Source organism: Melanerpes formicivorus, unplaced genomic scaffold (assembly GCF_026170545.1).
Source record: "Melanerpes formicivorus ecotype bairdi unplaced genomic scaffold, bMelFor1.0.p_v2 SCAF_72, whole genome shotgun sequence".
Classification (NCBI taxonomy): Eukaryota; Metazoa; Chordata; class Aves; order Piciformes; family Picidae; genus Melanerpes; species Melanerpes formicivorus.
Genome location: NW_027142424.1, coordinates 2,761,810 through 2,787,520, shown reverse-complemented (window position 1 = coordinate 2,787,520; position 25,711 = coordinate 2,761,810). Strand labels below are relative to the sequence as shown.

The following is a 25,711-nucleotide window of genomic DNA, read 5'->3' as shown; positions in this document are numbered from 1 at the left end:
GCAGCATCAGAATGTCTAAACTGCAAACCATGCTACTGTGAAGTCGTCTTGCTGGGAAATATGGAGCCCCCAGGATGCTGATGTGACATCGTTGAGTGACAGCCACTGATTCTGGCAGTGGCACGGCTGAAGTGACACCGGCAACACAACACACCAGGGCTGAAGCCACAGGCAGCAGTGCAGCTGTGCTGGGAAAGGGCATTGTATTCCTGCTCTTCAGACAAAGCACCTAAACATTCACTTTTCCTATCATTATCACTATATCCACCTAAAATGACAAAGAACAGGCTCCTCCTGGGGAAAACAACCCCCTTTTCCTTAAGGAAGCAGCATCAAACACTGCACCCACACATGCTAACCAGCATCACCAGCAATTTGAGACATAGAAAGAAAAATTAATCACTATTGGTGCAGCTCAAACACTCTGTAGCAACAAAAAGGCAATATAACATCCCTCCCAAAATCTCACTAGCTCCCTCTGGAAGCAATGTTGCACTTGCAAAACACTCACCAAGATCCTTCTCAGAAGAAACTGTTCAGCAAAATGAGCATTTGTGTTGGTATAGTATTTTCAGTGAAAAAAGTGTGTCAGAAACCCCCCATGACACTTCTTAGTATATGGAACACCCTGGCTGTCCTCAGCACAGTTCAAATACAAGCACCTAACATGCTCTGGCATCCAGGGCTCCCCCAACATGGGACATCCAGAGAAGCCCTTCAAAGCTCCAAGTTTATCAGAGCACAAATGCACTTGAGCTACCTTTAATCTTCTCAAAGATGTCATCCCCTGATGCTGCTTTGTCATGGAGAAAACCCACCACCAACACGTACAGCCAAATAAGGAAGCTGCAAGAGGAAGGACTTCCAACCATGAACAACCTGCCCTCAAGTACAAATTAGCCACTGCACATGCCAAACCATTCCACAAACATTGGAGATGTGTCCTGGAGGAAATTCACTCCACATGGGAATAAGCCTTCCCTTTAGTGATGCAGTTTATTCCAGTCTCTCCCAAAAGTACTGGACATTTAACTGGGGATGACTGGCAGTTCACATGTACTGCTGCCCATTCACCCAGGACAACAGGAAGCAACTTCCTCTTGCTGGACAGCCAAAGCAGCTGCCCTGGGGCTGTGTCTGCATTCAAAGATGCTTCCCACAAGAACTATTTACAGGCTCCATCCATCCTCTGGGCTTAAGCCCACGTCAAGGGCTTGAGCAACAAGTAAACACAGCAACAAGAGTTTTGTCTTGCAAAAAATCATGGAAACTGGGAATAAAAACCAAGGAGGGATCCAAGGAAGAGGCTCCATTTTTCTTTGCTGTTCCCCTGTGCAGAGTCTCATCTCGCCTTACAAGACGATTCTGAAATCCTACCAGTTCCCTTTTGTCTCAGTCAATAAACAGTACCAGTTTCCCCAGCATTTCAGCTCAACAGAAGCATTGAGGAATTCAAACACCAGACATACAAGGCACACTGTAAATCTCCCTCAGCTTAATTTCCAGAAACACCCAAAGCAACACTGCTCCTCGTTACCAAAACAGCACTCAGGACATCATACATGCATAAGAGAACAAAAAGCACTCGCCTGATTTCACAGATCTGACCCACATCCTGTGCAACCAGTCCCAAATGTGGTATGGGGAGGGGAAACCATACTCAAACTGTTATTAGACACCAATAGTGTCCTTTGGACTTGGCCATGAAGTGCCACTGACACTAGAAAGCAAGAGATGGGGGAGCACAGAGCACTTTCAGGAAGGACAGGAACAGCAAAGCAGCAGCTGCAAGCCAAAACTGAGGTACATCTGAAACACGAGCAGCTCCTCCCCTTGCTTCACCAGCCCCCAAAGCCCTGTTTAAAGCTGAGTCTAGCAAGCAAAGCTCCCTTTCAGAGCCATCTGTGGCAGGAGCTGTGAGCACCAGTTTCATGAATCAGGGAGACAGCCACAGTCCTGGTTTGCCAGATCCCTGCTTTCTGCTCTAATAAATGACACACAGAGCGCTCGCTGCTGTACTGTGTACAGCACAAAAATAAAGGCCAGGAGAGCATCACCCCAGGCCTGCATAAGGAACATACCTCTCCTTCCAGAGATCCCAGAAGGGCCAAAAGCTGCTTTCTGGGGCATGGTGTGTCAGAGTACATTTGCTTGGGCAAATCATTTTAACCATAAACAAATCAGCAACAGGAAATGGCTGACTGGTTGAAACAAACTAGCTCTGGAGAAAGGAGACTTCTAAATGCTAATACCCAAAGATATGCCCAAAATGACACTTCTGTTACCAGCAAAGGATGTAGCTGCTCACAGGACTTGAGTCAGCCAAGGGTGAGCCGGCTCCTGCAGCTCAAAAATCACTCCGTTTGCTCTCTAGAGCTGAAGTCTTTCTATTGCAACATTCTTTCATAACATCTTTAAAGCCAGCTGCCTGGCACATCTGTGCTTTTACCAACATAAACAGCAAACTACTTTGAGGGGCACATGAAGGGGCCACTGATACTGGGACTGTGATTAACTCATCCAAAGGTACAGGCAGATTTCCCTGCCTTCTTTCAGCTGCCTGCCCCAGCTAAAACTCCTCACTTCCTTGAATAAGAAGCCAAAGTAGAAAGAAAGACAACGCAAAAACCCCAGAAGCCATCCCAGAAGACATTTGCATGTCCAGATTTTGGAGGCTGTTCAAAGCAAGAGTCTCTGCTTACACCAAAGAAGCCTGCCTGCCAGTCAGGTCTGCACGTGCCATGGCTGTCACTCTGCTTCACACAAACAACTCCTTGCTCACTTAGGTTTCCAAAGATAAAAAAGTGAAGGCTCTCAAATTTCTGTGCACTACTTTGACATTAAGGTGATAACTCATCCAGCTGTTGTTTCCAATGCGTATCACATCCTTGTACTCACCTTAAGGCATCCTGGGTGTATGATTTCATTACAAATGGAGCATTCCATTAGCATGAGATTAAACTTGCTCTCCTCCTCTTCCACGGTGTCTTCTTTCCCAGCTTCTCCACACACCAGACACACAGCAGTATGAGGCAACACCGGCTGTTTACACACATCAGAAAGAAGTCTTGGTCAGGACACGGAAGACACACAGAACAGAAGAACTCAGTGCATTTACAGCATCCTAATTTCAAAGAGGAGATAAATCAGGATTAATTGTGCAAACTGCTGAAGGCTCCAGCCCAGCAGAGCAACAAAGGCAAGAAAAACTGGTAACCATCAGGGCTGGGCACCCAGACCAAGCATCACAGGACATGTGTCATGGAATCAAAATGCCTTCCCTGGAGCAATGCAGATTCATGTGGCATCCCAGGGATGGAAGAAAATGCTTTTTTTTGGTGGGTCCCCCGAGTCTGTGAGCTGACAAACATTGGCATGCAAGTCACTTCACTAGTGTCCAGTGGGAGGGGAAAGCAGCAACCTAGAACATCACTACTCACATCCATTAAGGCTCACAATCTGACTAGCAATTTGGCAGCTCCCCTCTTTTAGAAGCCGGGCAGACAGATGTTGTGGGACACAATACAGGTCTCACAGCAAGCCTTCAACAGAACCAAGAACAGACTTCTTCCTGACTGACAGTCCATTATCTTAGGCCCTGCTCCCAACCTGAACATTATAAAAATGACTGCACAAACACTTAAAAGGAGAGTAGTGCAGGCTTTTTGTCTTTTGCTGAGACAGAGAAAGATCTGCAGCATCTCGCATGTCTGTCACCTGCGTCAAGGCACTGACTGCCAGTCTAATTAAAAAGCCCCCTTTGTGCTAATGAGTAACAAACTTCTGGGTTGAAGCAATACATTATTACATTACAAGAAAGAAAAGGAAGATCCTCCTAAGAAGTTGTCTGTAAGGTCAAATGCAATCGATTAAGTTGCACGTCCTTAACTATTAAACAGCCAGAGGCAGAGCTGTGTTTTTTCCATGGCAAGGATTTCTCATAGATGTAGTGAATAAAATCCTTAAATGTGTATTTGCACACCAAATTAAACCTATGCAGCAGCACCTCATCCTTTGGCAGGTTCCAGAGAGAAAAAGCCTAGCCGGAGTTAAGTCATTAGAGTAGTGTGTTGCCCCTCCCCAGTATTTGATACAGCAGCTACAGCAACATTTCCCTGCTTTCTCATGCCACTACTCCATTTCAAAAACATTTTGCAAATGCTATTTAACTCCCACCTGTCCTCCAGACACAAAAAGAAGAATATCCAGGGTCCCACTCCATCAGCAAGTAAGCCAGAAAAAAACTAAAATATTCAGGGACATAAAAGCCCTGTCCACTTGTTTTGTCTCATCTCCTACACAAGAAATATTTATATCCCCCCACAAGAACAAATACCTCAGGAGCATAATGATTTTTCTTGCTGGGAGCAAGTGTGTCTGAGGAATATCCTCTCTGCCACAACAAGCTCTGTCCCACTGATGGGCTGGAACTGAAGCCAGCCACTACCTGTCCGCCCAGCAGAGCCCTACACTCCCTTCAGACCTACTCAATGCAGCATGAAGTGTCCCAGGCACTCCTGTTTCCTTTCTTGATTGAACTAGTGATGCAGAGGAGTTTCTCATTCTCTGATCAGCAGTACAGGCTCTCTTAAGGCTTCTGAGTTTAATGAAAGGCTGTGTCTAGTTAATATTGTCAATGTTATTAACTAGAGGAAAGCACAATCCCAGAACTGTAGGGATCATTACTTCCACAGAGCCTTGCTTTGGTGTTTCAAGGATAGGGTTTTTTTGCTGGAAGCTGTTGGGTAAGTACTACAATATATTACTACTGCAATTGTTAGAGAACATAATGAACAAGAGTAAGGACAGTAGGATTGCTAATAGAAATGTAAAGCACCCCTAAAAGTTGCAACAGTCCAACTCGCTCATTTTCTGTGCTTTTGTTCTTCTAAGGAAGTCTGTAATATTTCCCCTGCTATTCACATCAACAAGAACCTAGAGAGACCTGAGATGCTGCTGCCTTGAATGCATGGAAGGATAGGACAAGAAAGAGGAGTACTTCAGCTACCAAGTCCTGTGCTCTAACCACAGCTTCTGGATATAAAGCTGCAGGTACCGAGAAGAAAAATACTTCTTCATTAGAAGATGACTACAATCAGCCAGAAAACCCAGCTCCTCTCCAGAAGACTCACTGTGCTATCAAGAGTCAAACAGCTTAGTATGAACACTTCCTTCATCAGTCAGGACAAGAAAGCACACTGCAGCCCTAATTTAATCCCTCCACTAAAAAGGCAGCACAATTTCACTATTTCTTCCCTCTAGAGAATAATAAATTCTTCATCCATGCTGTTCAATTCATGCCACACTCCAGGAAATCAAGTGTTCAAAGAAAAGATACTTGAGCTGCAAAAGCACTCTGTGGAAAGGTAGATATTCTATGTGCTTTACTGAAAGACCCAGCAGAGCTGAATCCAATCCTCTAGGTCAAGAACAGTGCATGGCTTAGAACAAAACGTGGGGTGAGCTTCCAGGAGCAACTACTGGAAAACTTAAGTGCTTATCAGCTTTTCATCAGTGTGAGAACAAGTAATTTAATGCCTCAACTTCAGTTACCCCATCAGACTTAAAGGAAGACAAAACAAAACAAAACCCAAAGAAACCACCCAAACTAAAACAACCTAAGTGAAAGCAACTGTAACAAGAGGTAAAGAGAAAAATGAGTAGAGATGGAGTGATGTTTCAGTTATGAATAAACAGCATTCCTGAAGAAAACCAACAAAAGCCCAAACCCTTACCATAAACAAGACCTTCCAAAGAGTTAAGATAAAAACTGAATCTGATTTCCATCCTTGAATGGGGGCACTGCAGACATGAGACCTGAGAAGCAGCTCCGCAACAGTCAGTATGAAAGCAGTGGATTCAAAAACTGCTTGGACAACTTAATGGATTAACCTGCCAATATTTGTTAAATACAAAACTATCACTTATGACTCAAGAAGCTTCTAAGCAACATATCACCAGGAGCCCAGGAAACAGTCTTTGACTGCCTGCTTGTCTGGTTCTTATGCTCATCCCCAGAAAACCATTTTCAGTCCCTGAGGAAAACAAGATCCTGACTTGATAGCTCTTAGGCTCATCTGGATTAGACCCTCTGCTATATTCAAACAAATTGAAATTTACATCTCAAGTAGCTTGGGACTGGGGCCACCAATGCCAAAAACTTGGAGGACTGAAAAGATTTCTCTAATTTGCTCAGGTAGTTAAGATTATAAAGGTTATTACAAGGTAGCTTTCCTTGGGAATTTCAGAGATCCAAAAAAACCAGGCCTCTTTTCACTTGGAGTCAGTTCCACTCTTCTTCCCCAAATCCCACAATTACAGTTGACTTGAGTGCAGATTTCCAGTATACTGATAATCTCGGCTTCTGTATTACTGAGAATGACAACTGTACTGTCACATTTTAGTAGCATTCTGGTTTAAGAATTAGGGAAGATGAAAAGTGGAGGGAAGAAGAGATGAACTGAGAGGGCAGGGATTACACTGCTTTGTCTGATGCACTTGAGACTACTCAGGGCAGAGTTCTCAGATCCACACCTCGTAACCAGGAGACAGAGATACAGGAAAACAGGAAAGAAACGTCCGACAGGCTGCAGATCAGGTATACTTACTGCGATACACTGCCTCATGATGCAAGACTGTTTCATCCTGCCAGGTCCCCCAAACTTCTTCATGTCTTTGCAGAAGTGACACTCGCCACACTCTGTCCGCAGGCAGGCCTCGCACTTGCGGCATCGCGTCCTCCTCCGGCGGGCCCCCGCAGTTGTCCGATTAGCCGCGAGCTTCACCGCAGAAGCAGTGCCCAGCTTCCCTTTGGGCCGTCCGACTGCCCTGTTCTGAAAGAGCCAGACACACCAGGTTAATCTCACATCCCACCTACCATCAAACTACACAGCCCCCTCGGACAGCAGCTGTGATGTGTTCGATCTACAACTAACTGCATTATAAGCAGACAGGCAATGCTCAGACGATGAAAACGACTACTTATAGCTAAAGGAATCCCCTTACCTGAAAAAAACAAAGATGCACTGTAAAAAGACAAGGAAACCAAGGCATAAAGGAAAGATCTCAGACCTACAGCAAGCCCACTTCAACAGGAGGGCAGGGAGAATGGGTTTATGCACAGCTCAATGCAGGACCAAAGCCCAAGTGATGTGCTTGGCTCAGGTCGAGATGATCTGTGCCACTGCTGAGCTCTGGGTTAGGAAGCTCTTAGGACTGTGCTCAGGTTAAGCCAGCTCTACTTTCCTCTTCTGCTGGAAGCAGAAGAATCCAAGGAGGCAGCAGAAGTAATTTTGAAGTTAAGATACATCAGGGAAACGCTCGGCAGCAATGGCTCAAGCCACAGCAACCTCCCTGAAAACCAGGAAAGTATGAACTACTGGCAAGCGATAAAGTGGGAAATAAACCACAAAACAAAGCCTGTCCAAAGCATCTCCCCTCATATCCAATACTAGCAAGTGCTCGAAAATAGAACACTAACTGATGCTGTCAAAGGCTAAAAAGGGCATCCCAGGTCTAGATTTCAATGACCTTTAAAGACAGAAGCTAAAGGAGTATGAAAAGGTTTTAAATGATTAGGTTAACTGCAAGATATTCACTCTGGGTACCCACATCTCATGTTCTCATAAGAAACTCCCTGTTATACACAAGAACTTACAGCTCAAGCCAAACACCATCTAATTGTATGGGGCTAATTAGACAAGAATTGGCTTGGCTCATTCTTACCACTGAGAGCTTTCTCCAGAAAGATTATAATAGTAGGACAGCAAAGTTCATCTGGTTTAACATTACACATTTTTTCTATTTTCTGCACATCCCACCAGTCCAGCCACTTTCACCTTTTCTTCCTGCTGAACTGTGGGCAATCACCAAGGCAGGGGCAGGCTGGCTTTACGAAAGCCATGCTGAATTTCCACCTCGGTTTTTCAAGGAGCAGGTATGGAAACATTTGATTTGGTACTACAAAAGCTCCCCCAAGTGTTCTACTATATACAACCCTAGAAAAAAGCCACACTGCCAAGTATTTGATGTCCCAGATGACTTAGCAAAGCTCCAGTGACGACTTCATCTCCAAGATGAAGAAGAGTGCTGATATTTTAACAGTCTCCATTCCAGGAACCTCAGTGCTGGGAAAAAGCAGAGAACCCAGGGGGGCTAGACCTCTTCACTTTCTCTTCCCACAGAACCTACTATCATAACTGAGGTGAACCTTCTTAGTTGATAACGCTACACAGATTTCAGCAAGTTAATTACACTCCTCCAAAGAAGTTTTCATTCCACTTGCAGGTGGAATCACACTGTGCCATGAGAACACAGGCAAGAGTAGCTTCCTTGCTATCCACAACCAGGATTTCAGATCAATTTCACACACTCTACAGAATAAATATTTACTTTTTAGACCAACTTTGCAGCCTCTCAAGGATAAAGTCAGCTCTGCCTGGACTGGCTTAGAGACAACCTAGATAAGAGATAATTTCCTTCCTCCGCATGAATCACTCCTCCATTCTCTCTATCAGTCTCCTTCCACTAGCACGAGAAGCGAGACACAAAACAAAAGCTAGACATCAGTGGGAACAAGTCAAACCAAAACACTTACAGCCACCTGGGCAGTTACCCCCAGCCAACAGCACGTGGAAGATTCTGGGTGTGCATCTGACTCCTTAGCACTAGGTTTGAGCACAATTAAGTTTTGTAAGAAGGCAAAGAACAGTTAGGACACCACCAGTGGCCTCTTTAAAATGCAATCTCTTTCAAGGAAAAATCAAACTCGGTACTTTTCCAGCTGAAAGACAGCTCCTGACTCTGCCACAGTAACATGAGCCAAGTCCTAATTCTGAGGACAGCATCACAAGTGCCAGGACACTACAAAGACACAAGCAGTGAAAATGCATGGCATGAACATAGAATCTGAGAATCCTAGAGGAAGACAAGACAGGAAGGTGAAGGTACAAAAAAAAGTCTGAAGCCAGACCACACCACACGACTTGGGTTTCTTTACAAATCACCACCACACAGCTGAAAGCAGAGGTTCAGATCTCTGCTCTCCCTGTATGTAGCATTTCTTATCTGCCCAGCCCTCTTCACTGCTCGTTAGGAAATTCAAACTGTACTAGCTGGGTTTGCACTAATTTACCAACCCACCAACTCTCAATCCAAGCCACGTTTTTCACTCCAGGATGTCACAGCCAGCAAGGCTGGAGAGGCCTTGCAGGAATTCCCACTAGTATCTAGTTTCAAGGGGCTCCGAAGTGGTCGCTTAAACTCCACAGAAGAAAATCTGGCTTGTGGGTTGCTATTCCAGAAAGGGGCTGGGATTCAAGGGGGTAGAAGGAGCCTCCAACATGACTTGGGGTTTATTTAGCACATGGCAGTCAGCCAGATAAATTCCAGGTCGATGTTAGTGAAGAGATGCTGCAGGACTTCCAGCTCAGACTGCAGTTTTACAATGTCCCAGCCCTGGTAGCAAACCTATCTAAAGATTTCCTTCCCAGCTCCTGTCCCCAGCTCTGTACTGCCATTTGCCACCCTCCCCCACACAACTCTGCAGAGCTATCTTGCAGTTAATGAGCAAGAGATGGCAGGATTCCTTACCCTGGATTTTCCAAAATGGCCAGCAAACAGCAGCTCCATGGCCTCAAGCTCAGGACTGGGTAATGCACTAAGCCCTAAACTAGGTTCTGGATCAACACAGTCTCCTATCTGTGTAGCAGATCCTATCATCTCCTCTCCCAAGGAGATGAACTGAGATCCTCAAGCAAAGCCCGTGCCTGCTGATTGCAGTCCTCAGCAGCCACCTCTGAGAACTGCCAAGAAAAAAGTTCTAGCAAACTCAGAGAGATTTTTTTTTCTTAAATCTTAAAATAAAAACCCAGGCAGTTAAGACAGAACCTTCCCGAAACACCATCAACAAGCAACCCCCTATGTTCTCCAGCACCTCCACAGAAATCGTGTCCATACCTCTCTGGCCACAGCAAGAGTCTTCAGAAGAAAGGTACAAGGACTCTGAAGGGATTACCACCACTCTCCCAAACTCCTAGCAAAGACTGTGCAAGCCAATACTGAAACATATTAAGATTAATACCCTGAATACCTACCTCCATTACACCAAAACCTAGGAAGCCAGCAGACTTGCACTGACCTCCAGAAGAAGCCATGTTAACCTGGGAGCTTGGTTTTTTTTCTTTTATGGACGTTTCTTCTTCCACCCCAGACTCCTGCCTCCAACACACAAGTAGTCTACTCCTGCCTCTGAGGCAGAGACCACATGGTCTCTACGGCACCTGGGTACTCTGAGGAAACCTGAGCCATCAAAGGTAAACCACTATGAACTACAAAGCCATTTACAAATCATTCATTTGGGATCACCCTCCCACACAACAGTGCTGAAGGCCTCCTGCTCCTCAGACAGGAAAGGGGACGCATTTGCAAACCACTTCTCAGAAGTGCTGAACCCCACCAAACTCGGTAGCGTTCCAGGTGGACAACAATTAGGGAACTGGGTGGGGTGGTCATCAGCAATTCAAGTCTCTCAACAGGGCTGTATAGATCTGGGAGCAAGTCCAGGTATGACACTTCCAACTCTAATGCAACCTGGAGGAGTCACTACTCAGAACATTAGCTTATATTGGCTACGAACAAAATTTTCACTACCAGCTTACTTTAACATACTTCCATCATCTGTCATTTCCCTGGTCAGCAGTCACCAAAAAGCCATCCACCATCACCACCCTGAGCACACTTTTACTAAAAGAGAAACACAACTTTGATGTTTACAGCAACAGATTTGTAACCTTTACAGTTGCAAAGAATCCCTCGAAAGATCTCAGGTAAACAAAAATACTAAGAGCATCAAGCTTTGGAGACAACCCTTCAAAAGCTGTTAAATGCATCATTAAGTAGGTGTTGATGGTCCCCGAGGGCTATCCCACCACCAATCAGGCTCTGTTGGAGTTGTCACCAGGGAACTTCACGTACAAACTCCTCTGCTCTGGCAGAGGAAGAGAAGTTGACCCTGCCAATGATTCCAGGAGGAAGGAGGTCCTGGACCCCTAAAAACAAGGTTGATGAAACCTGCAGCCTAGAAACAAGCTATTCTGCCAGTGGCCTTTACCTGATACGGGTCTTACTCCACCACTCAGCTTCAGCGACCTGCTTGAACTGCTGCCAGCAGCACCATACCATTACTCAGACTCAACATCTCAGAAAAATCGAGGACATGCACTGTGCCCTTCTGAAGGCTCATCACAGGGTCAGATCAGGGAGACCTTGAAGCACTTCACTAACCAAGTACCATCTGAACAGCTTCTGTAGCCACTATGTAAATCTCCCCAAGACAAGACATCTTAGACACACTGCTTCAGGGTGCTGTGCCACATAAATACAGCCCTGCCATTTGCAGGACAGGAGTGATTCCCTTCTGTAACACGTGGACAGGTTCCAATTGTTCTGATTTGCTGTAGCCTGACCAAGCCCATGCAACCATACCTGAACTGAAAGAAAGATGAGAACCCAGGATTTCCCCAGTACCAGATTTCCCTGGTACCAGACTTGCCCTGTGACCCTGCACTGCATCCCCATGTGATTGTTTCAACGTAATTAGAATAGAAAAAAATTAATCACCAGTTGTTTCTTTGTAACAACTGATTAAAAACTATGGAGGAAAAGAACTCACACATGTTAACCTAAAATACCTAACTGCTGTCAGCTAAACCACCACCCTAAATGTGCTGGGCCATGGGCTGATAGTGGGCAATGGAGAAGCCCACAAGGTGCCACAGAAAGGCTTCTGGTCAGTTATTTCCTTGCCTCTTCCCAAAGCATCAGAGGTGGGCAGAGGCATGAATTCAGACAGGGTGGGAATTCTGGAAAACAAGGCCCCCTTCTTGCTGCTCAGGGCCAGTAAGCTGCACTGTCCTGTTCTGCTTCAGTGATGTGTCCCTAGGCATGTAGTTTTGGCCTTCCTGCTAAGAACATCAGTCAAACCGACAATTACCAGCAGTGATGTAGACCAGCACTATGCATACCCAATGCACCAGACTGAGATCCACCAAAGTCACTTTACCAGAGGTCTCTGAAACGGACCCCATCATTAACTCTGCGTTAATCCTGAAATAGAGGGACTGGCATCAGACTGCATGGCAGGCTGACAGCCTGCTTCACACTTGGTCTTGCTCTAAGATAAGCACAACCAAGTCAACAGTTACTCAGCATCAAACCCTCGTATCTCTTCAGCAGTAACAGAAACTCTTGTCAAATGAAGAAAGAACATGATGATGTGGGGACAGAATTCAGTGCAGATGAGGAAGAAGCTAGTTTAAAACTGGAAGGGGGAAAAAAAAAAGCCAACCAAATCACACTGATGCCAATAACACCCTTAAAAGCTGCATTAACTGATGAGCACAAGTCAACATCACAGACTGACTAAAGCCTATCTGCCCCAAAGTCTACATGCAAACTCTCTCTCTCCTCTCCTGAACATATACACTTCTGCTGGGATGGAGCAGTCCTGCAAAACAAATCCAAGGTCCCCCATTAAGCAAGCAGCACAACAGGGAAAGGGAAAGTGCTGGAACATTTTCAAGATCAGTCACCCCCAAGCAGAATTAATCCTCTCCACACGTGCACTGCCACCATCTCCTCCAATTCATACCCACAAACTTTCTTGTCCTCTCCTGCAAAAACCAATGTAGCTCTTGGTGAACAATGCCAGGTGACCACACAGAACTCCATTACTGAACCAAGAGATGCATTTCCCACAAGTAAATAGAGGAGTTTATACCTTGTGGGTTCATCTGGGATTAGCGACCCTCCAGCAGCTTTCCTGCCAACATAGCTATGTTGTGTAGGGTATGATAAACTGGCGTGGCAGTGCCAGTGCAAGTGTCCCCATTTACTTTCCTCCGGTGGTGAGGAGGTAGGAGTGAGGCCTAGGGGGTGGAATAAGATATATTGGCAAAAATATGCTTTTCTAGATAAGCTGCATGCAAAGCAAGAGCTCTTAGAAAGAAAAACACCAGTTTGTTGTACAGACTTGGGGCACCGTGTGCAAACGCAACTTTTCTTCTTACCACTGCTTCAGAACAACTCCCCTCAGCCCCTTCCAGGAGGCATTCTTCTCAGTCTGTTTACACACTCTGAAGTGAAGTGTCACAGTTAGAAATCAAATTTCTTCCTGCCCTGAGCGATCTAGCAAGACTGATGAGCTGGAGCAGGGTGCTGCCTTTGCCACGGCCAGCAGCACCCGCACATTTCCAAGCCCCGCAAGCTGACTGCAACTACTACCAGTGCAGTAAATCCTCCCTGCTCCTCTGCTGGGAACCCTAACAGTCCTTTTGACTTCTCAGTTCAGACTTGAAACTCCTATCCAAGACCTGAAGTTGTATTGTTCAACCACACCTGTAGAACTGAAGCCTTTAATCTGTTACATACCAGGGACAATCATGGTACCCTGACACCGATTTGATAGATCCTGTGTAGAAAAATCTAGTCACTACATGTTAATACAGGCCCATGTGAAAACACAGCTGGATCCATGTGAGCTGTTTCATCACTGGAACAGCTCCGAACAACAAGAAAACCACTCCACAGGTCTCTATGGGTCGCAGAGTAGCGATTTTGGATCAGACCACGTCTTGTAAGAGATCCCATGAGAAGAATATTCACTTTCTGGTGTTAATTTTGTTTTTAAACTTTAAAGACACAAAAACTACAGAGTTTCAGGTTTTAGAATAGCTGGAGAATCTCAAAACATAATCAACCAACTTTCCAATTCCATCCAGCAAGAACTAGCACCTCTGGCAGTGATTTCCCATCTGGGACAATGCAGCAGAGACCAATCTGCTCTCCCAATAACCACCTCTTTTAGAACAGCCGACAGTGATCCCACCAAGACACAGACAGGAAAGGCCTAGTATGGGACAAGGTTTAACCAAAGATTCTAACTACCAGGACTAGGAGTAAAGCAGCAAATTGAGCAGTGGCAGAGGCCTGCACACTCACACAATCCACAGAGTTAAATAAAGGCTTAATAGAGTCACTCAGCCAAGAGCCAGCTTAGGTTCTTGGACTGACACTACAAGAAGTCAGTGCCACTCGTGTGAAAGGCCCTTACGGTTTCCCCATCACATCTGCCATATCTGCAGAGCAACCAAGGTACCCCATCACCACCAGTCCAGACTCTTTTCCAGGCCTGCTTTCTTGATGCAATTATGAACCAAAACACACTGAAGTTATTAGAAATGAGATGGGGTTTGTAAGATGGACTCAATACCCGGCCCAGGTAGAAACCTGTCTCTAAAAGCAAACCATTAGGCTATTTCGAAGGGCAAGACACCTTGAGTTCCGAACAAAACGATCAAGTTTATGTTTAAATTGCACACATATGTTTAATTCTATTCCTGGTGCATTTTTAATTGCCTAGTTCTTAGGGAGTTAAATACACAATCTAGAACATATGTTCTGGATTATTTTTCACAGATTACTTCATAAATTTAAAAAGTTTATTCTCCTTCCCCCACAGGAAAAAAGAAACAACAAAGCCCCCCAACGCTTCAGAAAATAAACCCTGGAAGTATTAATAAAAGTTCTTTTTTCATCTCAGTACACATCCTTCTCTTTATTCCACAGCCCTTGTCCCTGGGAATGGAAAGGAGGTTTTGGCCATAAATCAAACTAAGGCACGGTAGCCAGGCTCAGCATCTGACTCCCTCCTCAAGTCCTGCAGCCCCCTCAGCTATCTGAGGAATCTTATTAGAAAAAAATAATAATTCTGGAAACAACAGGGAACACCCCTCCACCCCACCCCCCGAGAGGCACAAATCCTCCGTGGGGAGCGACGGGGCCCTGGGAGGTACCGAACTCCCGGTGCCCCCCCCCCCCCCCGGCGGCCCAGGCCGTGCTTCTGCCCCGGGCCGGCCCCCGGCGGGAGGCTCCCGCGCCCCGCTAGGCTCCGCGGGCAGCGCCGGGAGCCGCGGACACACCCGCAGCGGCGGCAGCGCTGGGCTCAGCCCCACGGCGGGCGGCGCTGCCCCGGGCCGGGTTGGGGCCGGGGCCGCTCCCGACCCCACATTGTTCCCCGGCCCCGCTGCCGGCGCGGCGCGGCTCGGCGAGGCGCTTGCCCGGCCCCGGCCTCCTCCCCTCCCTCCCTCCCTCCCTTCCTGCTGCTGCAAACTTCGCCGCCCGCCCCGGACCTGCTCCGGCCCCAGCTCGGGCCCCGGCCCCGGCTCGGGCTCCGGTTCCGACTCGTAGTCCTCCTCGTCGGCGCTCGCAGACATGGCCATGGCTCATGGTGGGCCCAGGCGGAGCCGAGCTGACATGGCTGGAGCGGCGCTGCTGGCGGAGCCCCGCTCCCCGCACACACACACACATGCAGGAGGAGGAGGAGGAAGGGGGGCCGTGCATATTCATGCCAGGCAGCCAGGAAGGGGCTGGCCCTGCCGGCACGGCCAATCGCGGCCCGCTTGCACAAAGCCGGCCTGCGGGGACAGCGGGGACAGCGCGGCCGCTCGGTCCGGGCAGCGCCGGCCGCCCCGCCGCAGCCCTGCCCCGGGGGTGGGGGGGTGGTATTGGAAAGGCTCTAACGCCCTGCTGGCAATTAGCCCCCCGCTGCTAATTAGCCCCGCGATCTGCCGAGGGGGCCGGCGGGGGCGGGCCGATGCTCGGCCTGCCTGGGTGTGGGCTGGGAAGGAGGGAGGGATGCGCGGCGCTGGGATGCGCGGCCGCCCGCCCGCAGGGTGCACGGCGCTGCACGGGCTGCTGGAGACAAAGGAGACGCGCACAGACAGACAGACACACACACCGACATACACCCTCCCTCTGCCGCGCTACCTGTCGGTTCGCCTCCCGCCGCCAGCAGCGGGTCGGGAGGAGGGAAACTCCATCCCTCGGGAGGGGGAAGGCACCGAGCAAACTTCGGGATTTCCAGCGATGCCCTGGCCCTGGGAGGAGGTGGGATGAGGTGGGATACAAGGCTCGCAGAGCTGCTCAGATCTGGCCTCACGCTGCTCCTGGTGCATGCACCCCCTTTTTCACATGCTCCTGAAGAACCATTTCTAGCTCTAATGACCCACTGCTAGGGTTTTACAATAAAATATCCCCCCTGTAGTATGAAATGTGCCACGTGGGTCAGTCGGGGACCTATTCGGGACCCAAAGGTCCCAGCAGGGCCAGCACCCGAACACGGATGCTGCCTTCACCCTCAAGAGCATGTAGCTGAGGGTCAAGGCACACAGGCCCAGATCTGAGCACTGAGACTTAAATTTCCCATTAGATTTATGGGCCTGCTTTCAGGGGAAATCGCGATTCCATTCAAGTTGTTAGGATTTTGCCTCTAGCTCCTACTCCCACGAAACAGAATTAAACATGAGATTAAATATTTGCATGTGCTGAGCAACCAAGAAGCCATAACGACGCACATCTAATGGTCTTTGCATCAGGATTTTTGCCAAACTTGTTTCAGCTCGGTTCCTGGATCTGAATTACCACATGGCTGCACAAACACTTCAGGTAGCCCAGGAGAAAAGAGGCAGCAACAGGCAGGATCTGGCACATGAGCAAGCAGAAAGGCCACCTTACGCCCGCTCACCACCCTTGTGACACCACAAGCTACACTAAGGCCGGTTGCTCATATTTAGGTGACAAAATTCAGCCCAACTTTAAAACACATATGTACAGGCTGCTGCTGATAAAGTCAAGTGAATCATGTAATTACGCCCCTTCCTTATTTTGAACACCTTAAATACCTATGTCTTGTTTGTACTTCTGTCCCCTTGCCAATTCAAACTCAAATTACTGCTAGGTAATCTCCCATTCCTGCTCATCCACAATGCCAGGGGTGAAGCGATCACTTGCAGCAGAAGATGGGGCTCTCCAGAGTGTGATGGGGTAGACTGAGCCTGTCTCCTCAGGTTTCTCTCTTCCCCTATTGTGTTCCTACACAACTGGGAGCAGGAGAGATGAAAGCTGAGGCACGAAAGGCATGTGCCTAAGGCCTTGGCTTTCAGAATCACAAGGTAATATCAGAATCCACTGTTTTCTGGAGGAGGGGTGGGGGATGCATGTCTCATGACAGGCCTACAAAGGAGAGCTTTAAACAGCGAAGCAAGGATAACTGACACGATTACAGCAGTGTTTGTGGTTCAATTATGGAGTTGGCCTCCAGCAGAGGCAGGAGAACAGATGACATCCGGAAGGAAGATGCCTGGTCCCACACCTGCCCGTGGGCAGACCAAGTCTCCACTAGCCTGTGCTGATTCCTCCTGAGGCTCCGCATAACCTGGCTCATGTCTGTTTCTCCCTCCAGCCTTTTGGCTCTGTAATCCAGACAGGAGAAAAAAAAATAACTTGTGACATCCCCCAAGGACAATCCACCAGTCACACCAGGGCGAAATGTCACTCACAGCAAATTAAATCATGACATAGATCCTCCTCCTCCTCTCATCTGCAAGGCGTACTAGCACTGCTGGTATTTGCATTAGTCTGGGCTGCAGCAGGTCACCCCAGTTTAACCCACACCTAAGCTCAATTCCACAGCCAGTCCTGCCATGGGAGAGCCTGCTCCAGGCTGCTGCTTACAACAGCAACACAACTGACAAATGAGCTCTAAGAGGAGGTCTGGGTGAAGAGTGAAGACACACAGGTGCCAAGATGATCTCAGAATGATTTCCAAAAGCTAGGTAAACATTGCTGAGATGGCATTTAAAAAATGGGATAGCGTATGATATAAAATAGCACATGGGGAAATCAGTGGTGGGAAAAAACATTGTAAAATAAACTTTTCTGACTATAATTGCTCTCCAAAAGCCTAATCTTATTCAAGAGCACCTAGCTATTCAAAGAAATATTTAACACACAGAAAGAACTATTAAGAAAGCATTTTCCTGCTCTACTCTTTCAGCTTGTCTACACTAGAGAACACTAAATTATGACAAACAGTGAGGAACCCTCTTGTGAACAGCGTTTATGTTCAGTTTACATCAGCTCAGGAAACCAAATAAGCAGCGCTGACCCTGGTTGTGCCTGTATTGGCATAACTGTGTCCACACTCCAGCTTTGCGTGATATAATTCAGTAATAAATAACATCCTTAATTAAGCTGCTGAATGAGCCTTAGTGAAAACTGCATGAAAACAGACAGTACCTTCTATTCTCAACTGCTGCTTTGATTGCACCTCACCTGAAGTCATATATAAGTCTCATCAATATCATAATCTTCTCCACAGAAACCAATTATGTTGTCACAAACTGAGACAATAACCTCAAGCAAAGAATAAACAGCAGGAGCAGATGAGTGCCAAAGAACCAGATTTTATTCTCATGCAAATATCCTTAAGTAGTAAAACCAAGATGAGGAGAGGAAGACTAAACCTCTGTGCTGTGCTCATTTGCTCCTGAGCATCTCTTGTACCAACAGAATTCAGCTGCTGCTACCAGCACTAAAAAGGATCTATGTTTTCATGTTCAACACGAGAGTTTGAGTCTGTGATTCATAAAGTTTTTAATGTGTCACAAACACACCTTAGATTTAAATTTCCCTTGAAACTCTTAATGCATTTCTATACAGTATTATATTTAGGTGGTATTAGAAAAAAACATTTACATGGAAGCAGTTGGAAAACCAACTTCAAACTGGTTTATATGCAAGCCTTTGAAAAGAGATCTTGTGATCTGAGCTGCTGCTGCTTTCTGCAGGCCAGCCCATATGTTTCTGAAAAGGAAACCCACTGAGATGTTTATGAATCACAATTATTGACCTCTATCAGAAAAAGAGAGTTACCCAACAGCTTCCTGAGGTTCATTGTTTTGGTAAATGTCCATTTCCATGAAATATGATCTCAACTGTTGGGCCTGGGCAAATTTCATGACACTTTTCTCAAGAGTTCTAGCCAATATTTCAGTCATATTCTCAGCACTAGCAGTGACAATCTGACAACCTAAATATCCATCCAGCATCTTGATCTTGCTACTTCCTACTTCCTGCTATCTATTTTATCTGAACTATGACATGATTAGTCATCAGATGCACTGAGTATCCACCAATAAACTGTCTGATTGATCAGTCTTTGCTCAAATAAAGTAACTCAAGACAAAGTAATACACTGATCACCCCCTCCACGCAACGCCTACTGCCACATGCTTTCCCTATCCAGTATCCAACGCAGGAGAAGCAAAAGCAATGATTGTACAGATACCTCCTGAAGGACAACTGTGGACTTCTACAGTGCAGTAGAGGAACAGCACCCAAACCAGCAAGGACCCAGACAGAATGTGCTGATAGTAACTCACTCATTCCATCTCTCTCATACAGCTTAAAAACAAACCCCCCCCAAAAACCCCTACACTCTGTCATCTTATTTTGTATAATAAATAAGACCACAAAGCACTGAAACATCAAATTAATCTACCACACAAGATAGGCTCTCTTCTACAGGAAGAGCCAAGGCAATGTTAGATCCACCCACTGGGAAACGAGGGAAATCCTGCCTTGCTTCCTTCCTCCACAGATCCTTACACCACATCCACCACACAGGTTTATAGAACCACTGAAGCTTAGCACACTTTGGGTTGGAAGGGACCTTTAAAAGTCATCTAGTCCAGCTCCTTGCTTGTGTCTCCAAGAGACACGTTCTGTCAGTAAATGCAAAAGCCAGTGAAATAGGCTCCTAAGAAGCTACAAAGTGACTGCTGTGCTGGGGAAGAAGGACCAAACAGATGTGGCTGCTAGCTGAAAGAGTGGATTAACCAGAAGACATAAACTGCTTTCCTGTACATGGCTCTGCGCTCTGATACACAGTGCAAGAAGGCTCCAAGACACTCAGCTGGGTACAGCATGTGAGCAGCACCCTTAAAACCTAGAGACCAAACTCTAACCTCTAAAGGCCAATGGTGAGTAAATGAAAACCTGAGGTACAGTTTGCCTCATGAGAGCTCAGGTGGCACATGCAGACCTTGGCTTGGGTTTGTAGAGAAACACCAAAGACACCTAGACACACTCGGGATGTATCTGTATTTTGTGTTGCATTTGCTCAATTTCAAAAAGGAGAGCACCTCATACCTCTTCTTCTGGTCTACTAGTGCCTGCAGAAAAGTCATAGAGTTGAAACAAGACCTCATTTATATTCTCAGCAGACTTTAATTTCAGTGTGCTATGGAACTAAAAGGAAGCCATCTTCTCAGGGACAGAACATACAATTCAATTTTGTTCTGAAAAGGGCACAGGGGATTAACGCCCATAATTGCACAGCACGTACTGGGGCATGACAAACATCTTCCCCATTGCTCTGCCAATGTGCTTCTATCCAGAAACAGAACTACTGCACCTCAGGTACGTAACTCAAAGCCTGAATGGTTGTAGCATCATGGTAGGGGAGAGCACAAGGATGCTGGATGCCTTAAACCAGGTTCAGACCTTGGCTTTTTGTTTGGTTTTGCTGGCCAGCTCAGCAATGAAGGTAAGCAAACTCCTGGCAATAAAATCCGAGACTTGCCAACTCATTTTACACGCGCTATGGAAGAAACAGGTCTTAAGACTTCACCACCACTCTTACTGTCACGAAATAAAGCAAAAGCTGCTCTCTTGAAAAATGGCAGTCAGGGCATAGTTGAGAAAAATTCACATTACTGAATATTCAGGCATACAGTAGAAGAATGACAATGGGGAAGAATACATAAATCTTCTCATATGATACCTGGAGCATAACAGTTTGAAAATAGAGATGTCTGCTCATTTTTTCAATCTGTTCAAATTTCTACTCAGAGTCAAAATGGCTCTAATTTACCTGTTTGATGTATTAATCACATAAAGCCATTGGTCAGATTTCAAAGCAAGTGGCTGCGAGTTGATAAGAAGAGAAAATATTAAGTCAAAGATGGAAGATTAAGAAGGTGCTCATTCAAGTCCTTGCTATTTATAATTACTCCCTGAAGGGACACAATATTTCAAGTACAGCCTCTTGAGGTGAGAAATAATCCGTCAAGTCACCAGGCAAAGCTTTTAGAAAAATACTGAGGCAATACTCAGTGAAGCTCTTTGGGCATGTTATGTATGATATACATACACCTAACTCTGAAACCTCCTCTGGCCTGCATGGAGTTACCACAGAAATGAATTTGTCTTGAGGACTAATGTCTGCAAGAGACTGAAGCAGTGCTCAGAAAAATAAACAAGTCAGGCAAGGAGCTGCCTTCCTCAGCAGCTCTGCCCCAAGAAAGCAGGCACTTGACAGAAAACTCCCAGCAGCTTCAACAGCTTTTACTCTTTTTGCTCACTACCTGAAGAAGTCTTTGGTTCTGGAGATTCAGGTTTTTTCATGCTCCCAAGTGTATTAAGCAGGGAAAGGGTTTAGCCTCTTATGCTGCAACTACTGTGGGAAGTCCCCTAAAAAAAATATTTCCCCAAACCTCAACTATGTGGCTTTGTTTCTTAATAGATTTGTCAGAAGCCAGAAGTGGGATATCTTTCTGAATAAATTTCAGCTCTCTCTTACCACATGGCATCTACTACCCTACAGTGTAAAAGAGCAGGAATTATTCAAAATTATTTAAATTACTGATTCCAATCAGTAAAGAGAAAACAACCTTAAATCGATTTTAATCCTCATTTTCTTTTGTACTTTAGTTATTTTCTGGAAGAGAAATTAATTATTAGCATCTGATAACTACCGAGAAATGTCTGATTTGCAGTAGATTATGAACTTCTTAATCAGGATTTTTATCAACAAAAGGGATTCACAATGCACACATATTTGTATATGCAAATCTCCTTGCAGACTATTGGCATTTGAAATTGTTGACACCAAGCAGAGTTCAGGCAGTGCTGTGTGAGATCACTTCAAACACCTTTAAGCTGGTGCCTGGCAAGGACAAAATGTGACAGTTAAAATCTCCTTTTTTCTGCTGCGCCTCTTGGAATGACTGATGTAAAACTTACTTGAATCTCAATCAGAAAAATACATCTGACAGTGATTTACACAGAATTATTTTGCTGTCTTTTCACCTTTCCCCCCCCTCCCCCTGACTTTTTCCAACACTAGAAGGTCTCGATTTTTACCCTAATTCTTAAGTGCCTGTGTTGAATTGTCAGTATTTGCTTTCTAATACATTTGTATTCCCACAGGAAGCAGCCTGAATAGATCTCCAAGGACTGGTCTGTCTCAGGGAATTTGGCAGAGTTTTCCCACTGCTACTAGGAGGAATGTTGCTTTCCTGGTGGTAGCCCCTGGGCAGGCTCCTGAAACTGATGCTGTTTTGATGTTGTGCCATTTCTACGTGCTCAGATCTGCTTCAGACACCACTCTGGTTAAAGCACTAATTGCTGTAACTAGCACCTCACTGCTCTTGCTTCTCTGGGTGGAGCTGGCCCAGCGATAGCTATGGCAGGAATTCTTAGTAAGCAAGCAAGTAAAAACTGGAAGTATTTATTCAAAGGTTTTCAGGAATGTTCTTTGTCCACCTAGCACTTCTCCCCCTGAATTTAAAGAAAACCTGATGGAAACCAATGCTCAACACTTCAAAAAAAAATCAAAAGTGGTTTCAAGCTTATCAAAACTCTTTTACCCTCCTAATTTCTGCATACAATCACATTTATTGCATCCACTGATTCTTAGTCCATTTACTTCTGATTCCTTGAGTTTGATCCATGCATAATCTTGCATTACATCCATAAAATTGGAGCCATACATTAAGGGAGCTCTCTTATTAACAACTTCCATTTTCAGCATTTTTAACATGAAATACCATAAAAAAAAGGGGGAAAAGAGTTCCTTGCTGGAAAATGGCAGCAGACACATGAACGTGCCAAGGACCTCTCTGGGCTCCAGGTCTAGAGATGGTGACTAATACCACTGCCTTCTCTTATTTAAAATACAAGTTATTTCAAAGAATCTCACACCCTTTTCACCACCACTACTGGTTTTCTTGTGCACAGTTCAGTGCAGGCTGTGAAGGATGATCAGAAATCTTATTTCCAGCCTAAATCTATTTATGGCATGTTTATGCTCACTTGTTCTCATGCCAACATTGTCCATTAGCTTAAATAACTCTTCTCCTCCCTCGGTACTTTTATTCCCTGAAGCACTTGCACCACAATCATCTCCCCCTTCAACTTTGTTGTGCCATGCTGAACCAGACGTGTTCTTCTAGTCTCCACCCTTAAACATCATTATTTTGAATAGTGTGTGTGGTTGTGGAGTCCCATATCCACCCTCATCTCCAAACTGCCTATAGTGGAACTAGAATAGAGTGAGAAAAAGGATCAAGCACATGGTATGGTTTGTGTACCAGAAAAGATTGAACTTAATTGTCTTTTTCAGCTTGTGAGTAGGGGATAAACCAACAAAACCAACCAAAAAACAACTGTGAAGCAGAACCTGGGACATAAAAGATAAATCATTTACAGCACAGCAAAGGTGAACAGAGACCTCATTCAAATTTCTCAAACACATGATACAGAGGGCATGGAGTGGATGATATTAAGTGAGAGATCTGAAACAACATAAGGAAGTACTTATCTACACAGAGCTTCATTAAACTGCGGGGTCACTGCCACAGGATGTTATGGAGATCAAAAGGATCAACAGGTTCCACAAATTATTAGGTAAATTCACAGAGGAAAAAAATTTTACCAGAGGACACTAAACACAAAAGACAAAGATACAATCTTCTGGATTAACTGGGAAGATCAGTAAATGAAAGATCACTGTCTGTCTGTTTTGTTCTCACAGCTCTTTTCATAGCTGTGACTGGCCACTGTCAGAAACAGGACACCATGCTACGAGGACTGTCTGGTAGAGTAGGACTAGGTCAACTGTTCCTCAATCATACTCATCAGCCTTTTGCTCTGCCTCTTGCAGATTACTTCTTCCTAATCCTTTTTTTTTTGAGACACATGGATGTGTCTCACATCTCTAGAATTTTGCAGAAACATTTCTAGTGAGCATAATGGGGTAAAAAAGAAACTGCTCAAAAACAGAACTTGCTAACGATTAGAATCAGATGCTGTCCATGGTAAGAGGCAAGGCAAAAACCTCAGAAGGTCACTCTCAACCCTGTGCCCACCCATACCATCACTTAGACACATAAAAATACAACAGCAAAAACCAAACAGCCCCCTAAACAAATAAAACCACCACCAACAACAACCAAACAAAAACATCCTGAGAGATGTCTTTTCCTTACAATCACATTTTCTTCCTGGTTCTCATGCACAGATACACAGCGATGAACACAATTTGCATTGCCAATTGCAGGGAAGGTTGGTTTGAGGGGAAAAAAACAAAAGGGCAACCAAAATAATCCAATTACAACTTCAGTTTGTGGTCTTTACTAATTAATAGTAATCCTTCAAATAAGAATACTACCATTTCCTCGTTGGACTGCTCAAGTGTTTCCTCTTAAGATCAACAGGTAAAAATCTCCACATAAAAAGCACATGAGAAACCATCAGAAAACCAGCCCCACATTGCAGCCTTGTTAACCAGCCACTGAAAATTACAGCTTCAACTCCTGCTCACAGCCAGACCTAGATATATTTGGACACTTGCTATCATTACAAATGCAGTGGCTTTAGGTTTGTGCCAGGTAAGAGAGGTGAGAATCTGGCTCCCGGTCTGCATTTCTAAGTCTTCACAGAACAAGAGTGTCCAAACATATTTCAGTTCTTTATAATTGATCTTCGTAGACAACTCAAGATCTTTATCATAATAAACCAGAAGGCACTGCTGCAGAGTGTAATTACATGCTGCTATAGTTGACTGGTGTCTTCCAGAAATAGGAAATGGTTCAGAAAATGCATGGTTTCTGCTTGGGCCATGCTCTTGAGTTCCTGAAATAAAACGCTACCTCTGATCCCTGTGCAGATAAAATGGGAACTCTGGTATCATAGGTCCGAGCAGATCCTAAGAGTGGGCTTTGAGATCTGGCTTTGATAGTAGCCAGCTTTCTGCACCAGGGATTAGCAATGTGTTGCCATAGCGGAGAATCAGGTGTAAGTCCTGCTCTCTTTTCACACCACTCAAATTCGTATCCCACGGATGGGGCAAGAGTTAGGTTCTCAGGATTATTTCTCACTCCTCTTTAGTCACTTAAGAAACCCAAAATTTCCAGGCACCATGCCCTATGGAGTTCTTCCTTTGGCCAGCTGACTGCCATTGTGAAACCCCCACAAATAACACTCAGCACTGCACCAGTTAAGGACAACTTGGTAACGCACAACCCCCTGGCAAAGGAAGAGGGAGGGGTCTCACATATACACAGCTGCATCCAAGCTTGGCAGACAGATGGGAAGAATGTGCTGTCTAGGCTGGAGGTACATGAACTGTCAGCCATCAGGACAAGTGGGTTCAAATATCCACTTGGGCCCACATTCCTGAATCCTTGAAGAGGCCTAAATCAGGATCACTGTACACATACTAGGATCCTTGGCAAAAACAAACATTTTGGTAAATGAAGCAGTATCAGACAGATTTATTTTGAAAGAGGACTGCTTTCTCTGTAGATAAAAAGGCAGATTCATGCATCTTCTGAAAGAGCATTTGCAAGAGAAGGGGGGAAAAAGTGCCCATTGGAGTGTAATTATTAAGTAATTACCAATCGATTAGAAAAAGCACAAAAGACTCAAACAAGCTCTGTAAAGATGAGTAAACATGATCTGGAAGAGGTGCTGATGAATCACACCCCATTTCTCTATTACTATAACAACACTTCATACATTTTACTAC

The 25,711-nt window shown here is 45.4% G+C and overlaps 1 protein-coding gene across 6 annotated transcripts in view; it reads right to left on the bottom strand.

Moving 5' to 3' along the window:
* KDM2B (lysine demethylase 2B) overlaps positions 1 to 25,711 on the bottom strand; it is a 125,136-nt gene that overhangs the window by 11,087 nt on the left and 88,338 nt on the right. For all 6 annotated transcript variants that reach the window (XM_068163462.1, XM_068163460.1, XM_068163461.1 and 3 more), the window contains 2 exons: positions 6,609 to 6,833; positions 2,899 to 3,042 (listed from right to left, as the gene is read on the bottom strand). In XM_068163462.1, the coding sequence (XP_068019563.1) occupies positions 2,899 to 3,042; positions 6,609 to 6,833 (369 nt within the window). The remainder of the gene's footprint in view (positions 1 to 2,898; positions 3,043 to 6,608; positions 6,834 to 25,711) is intronic.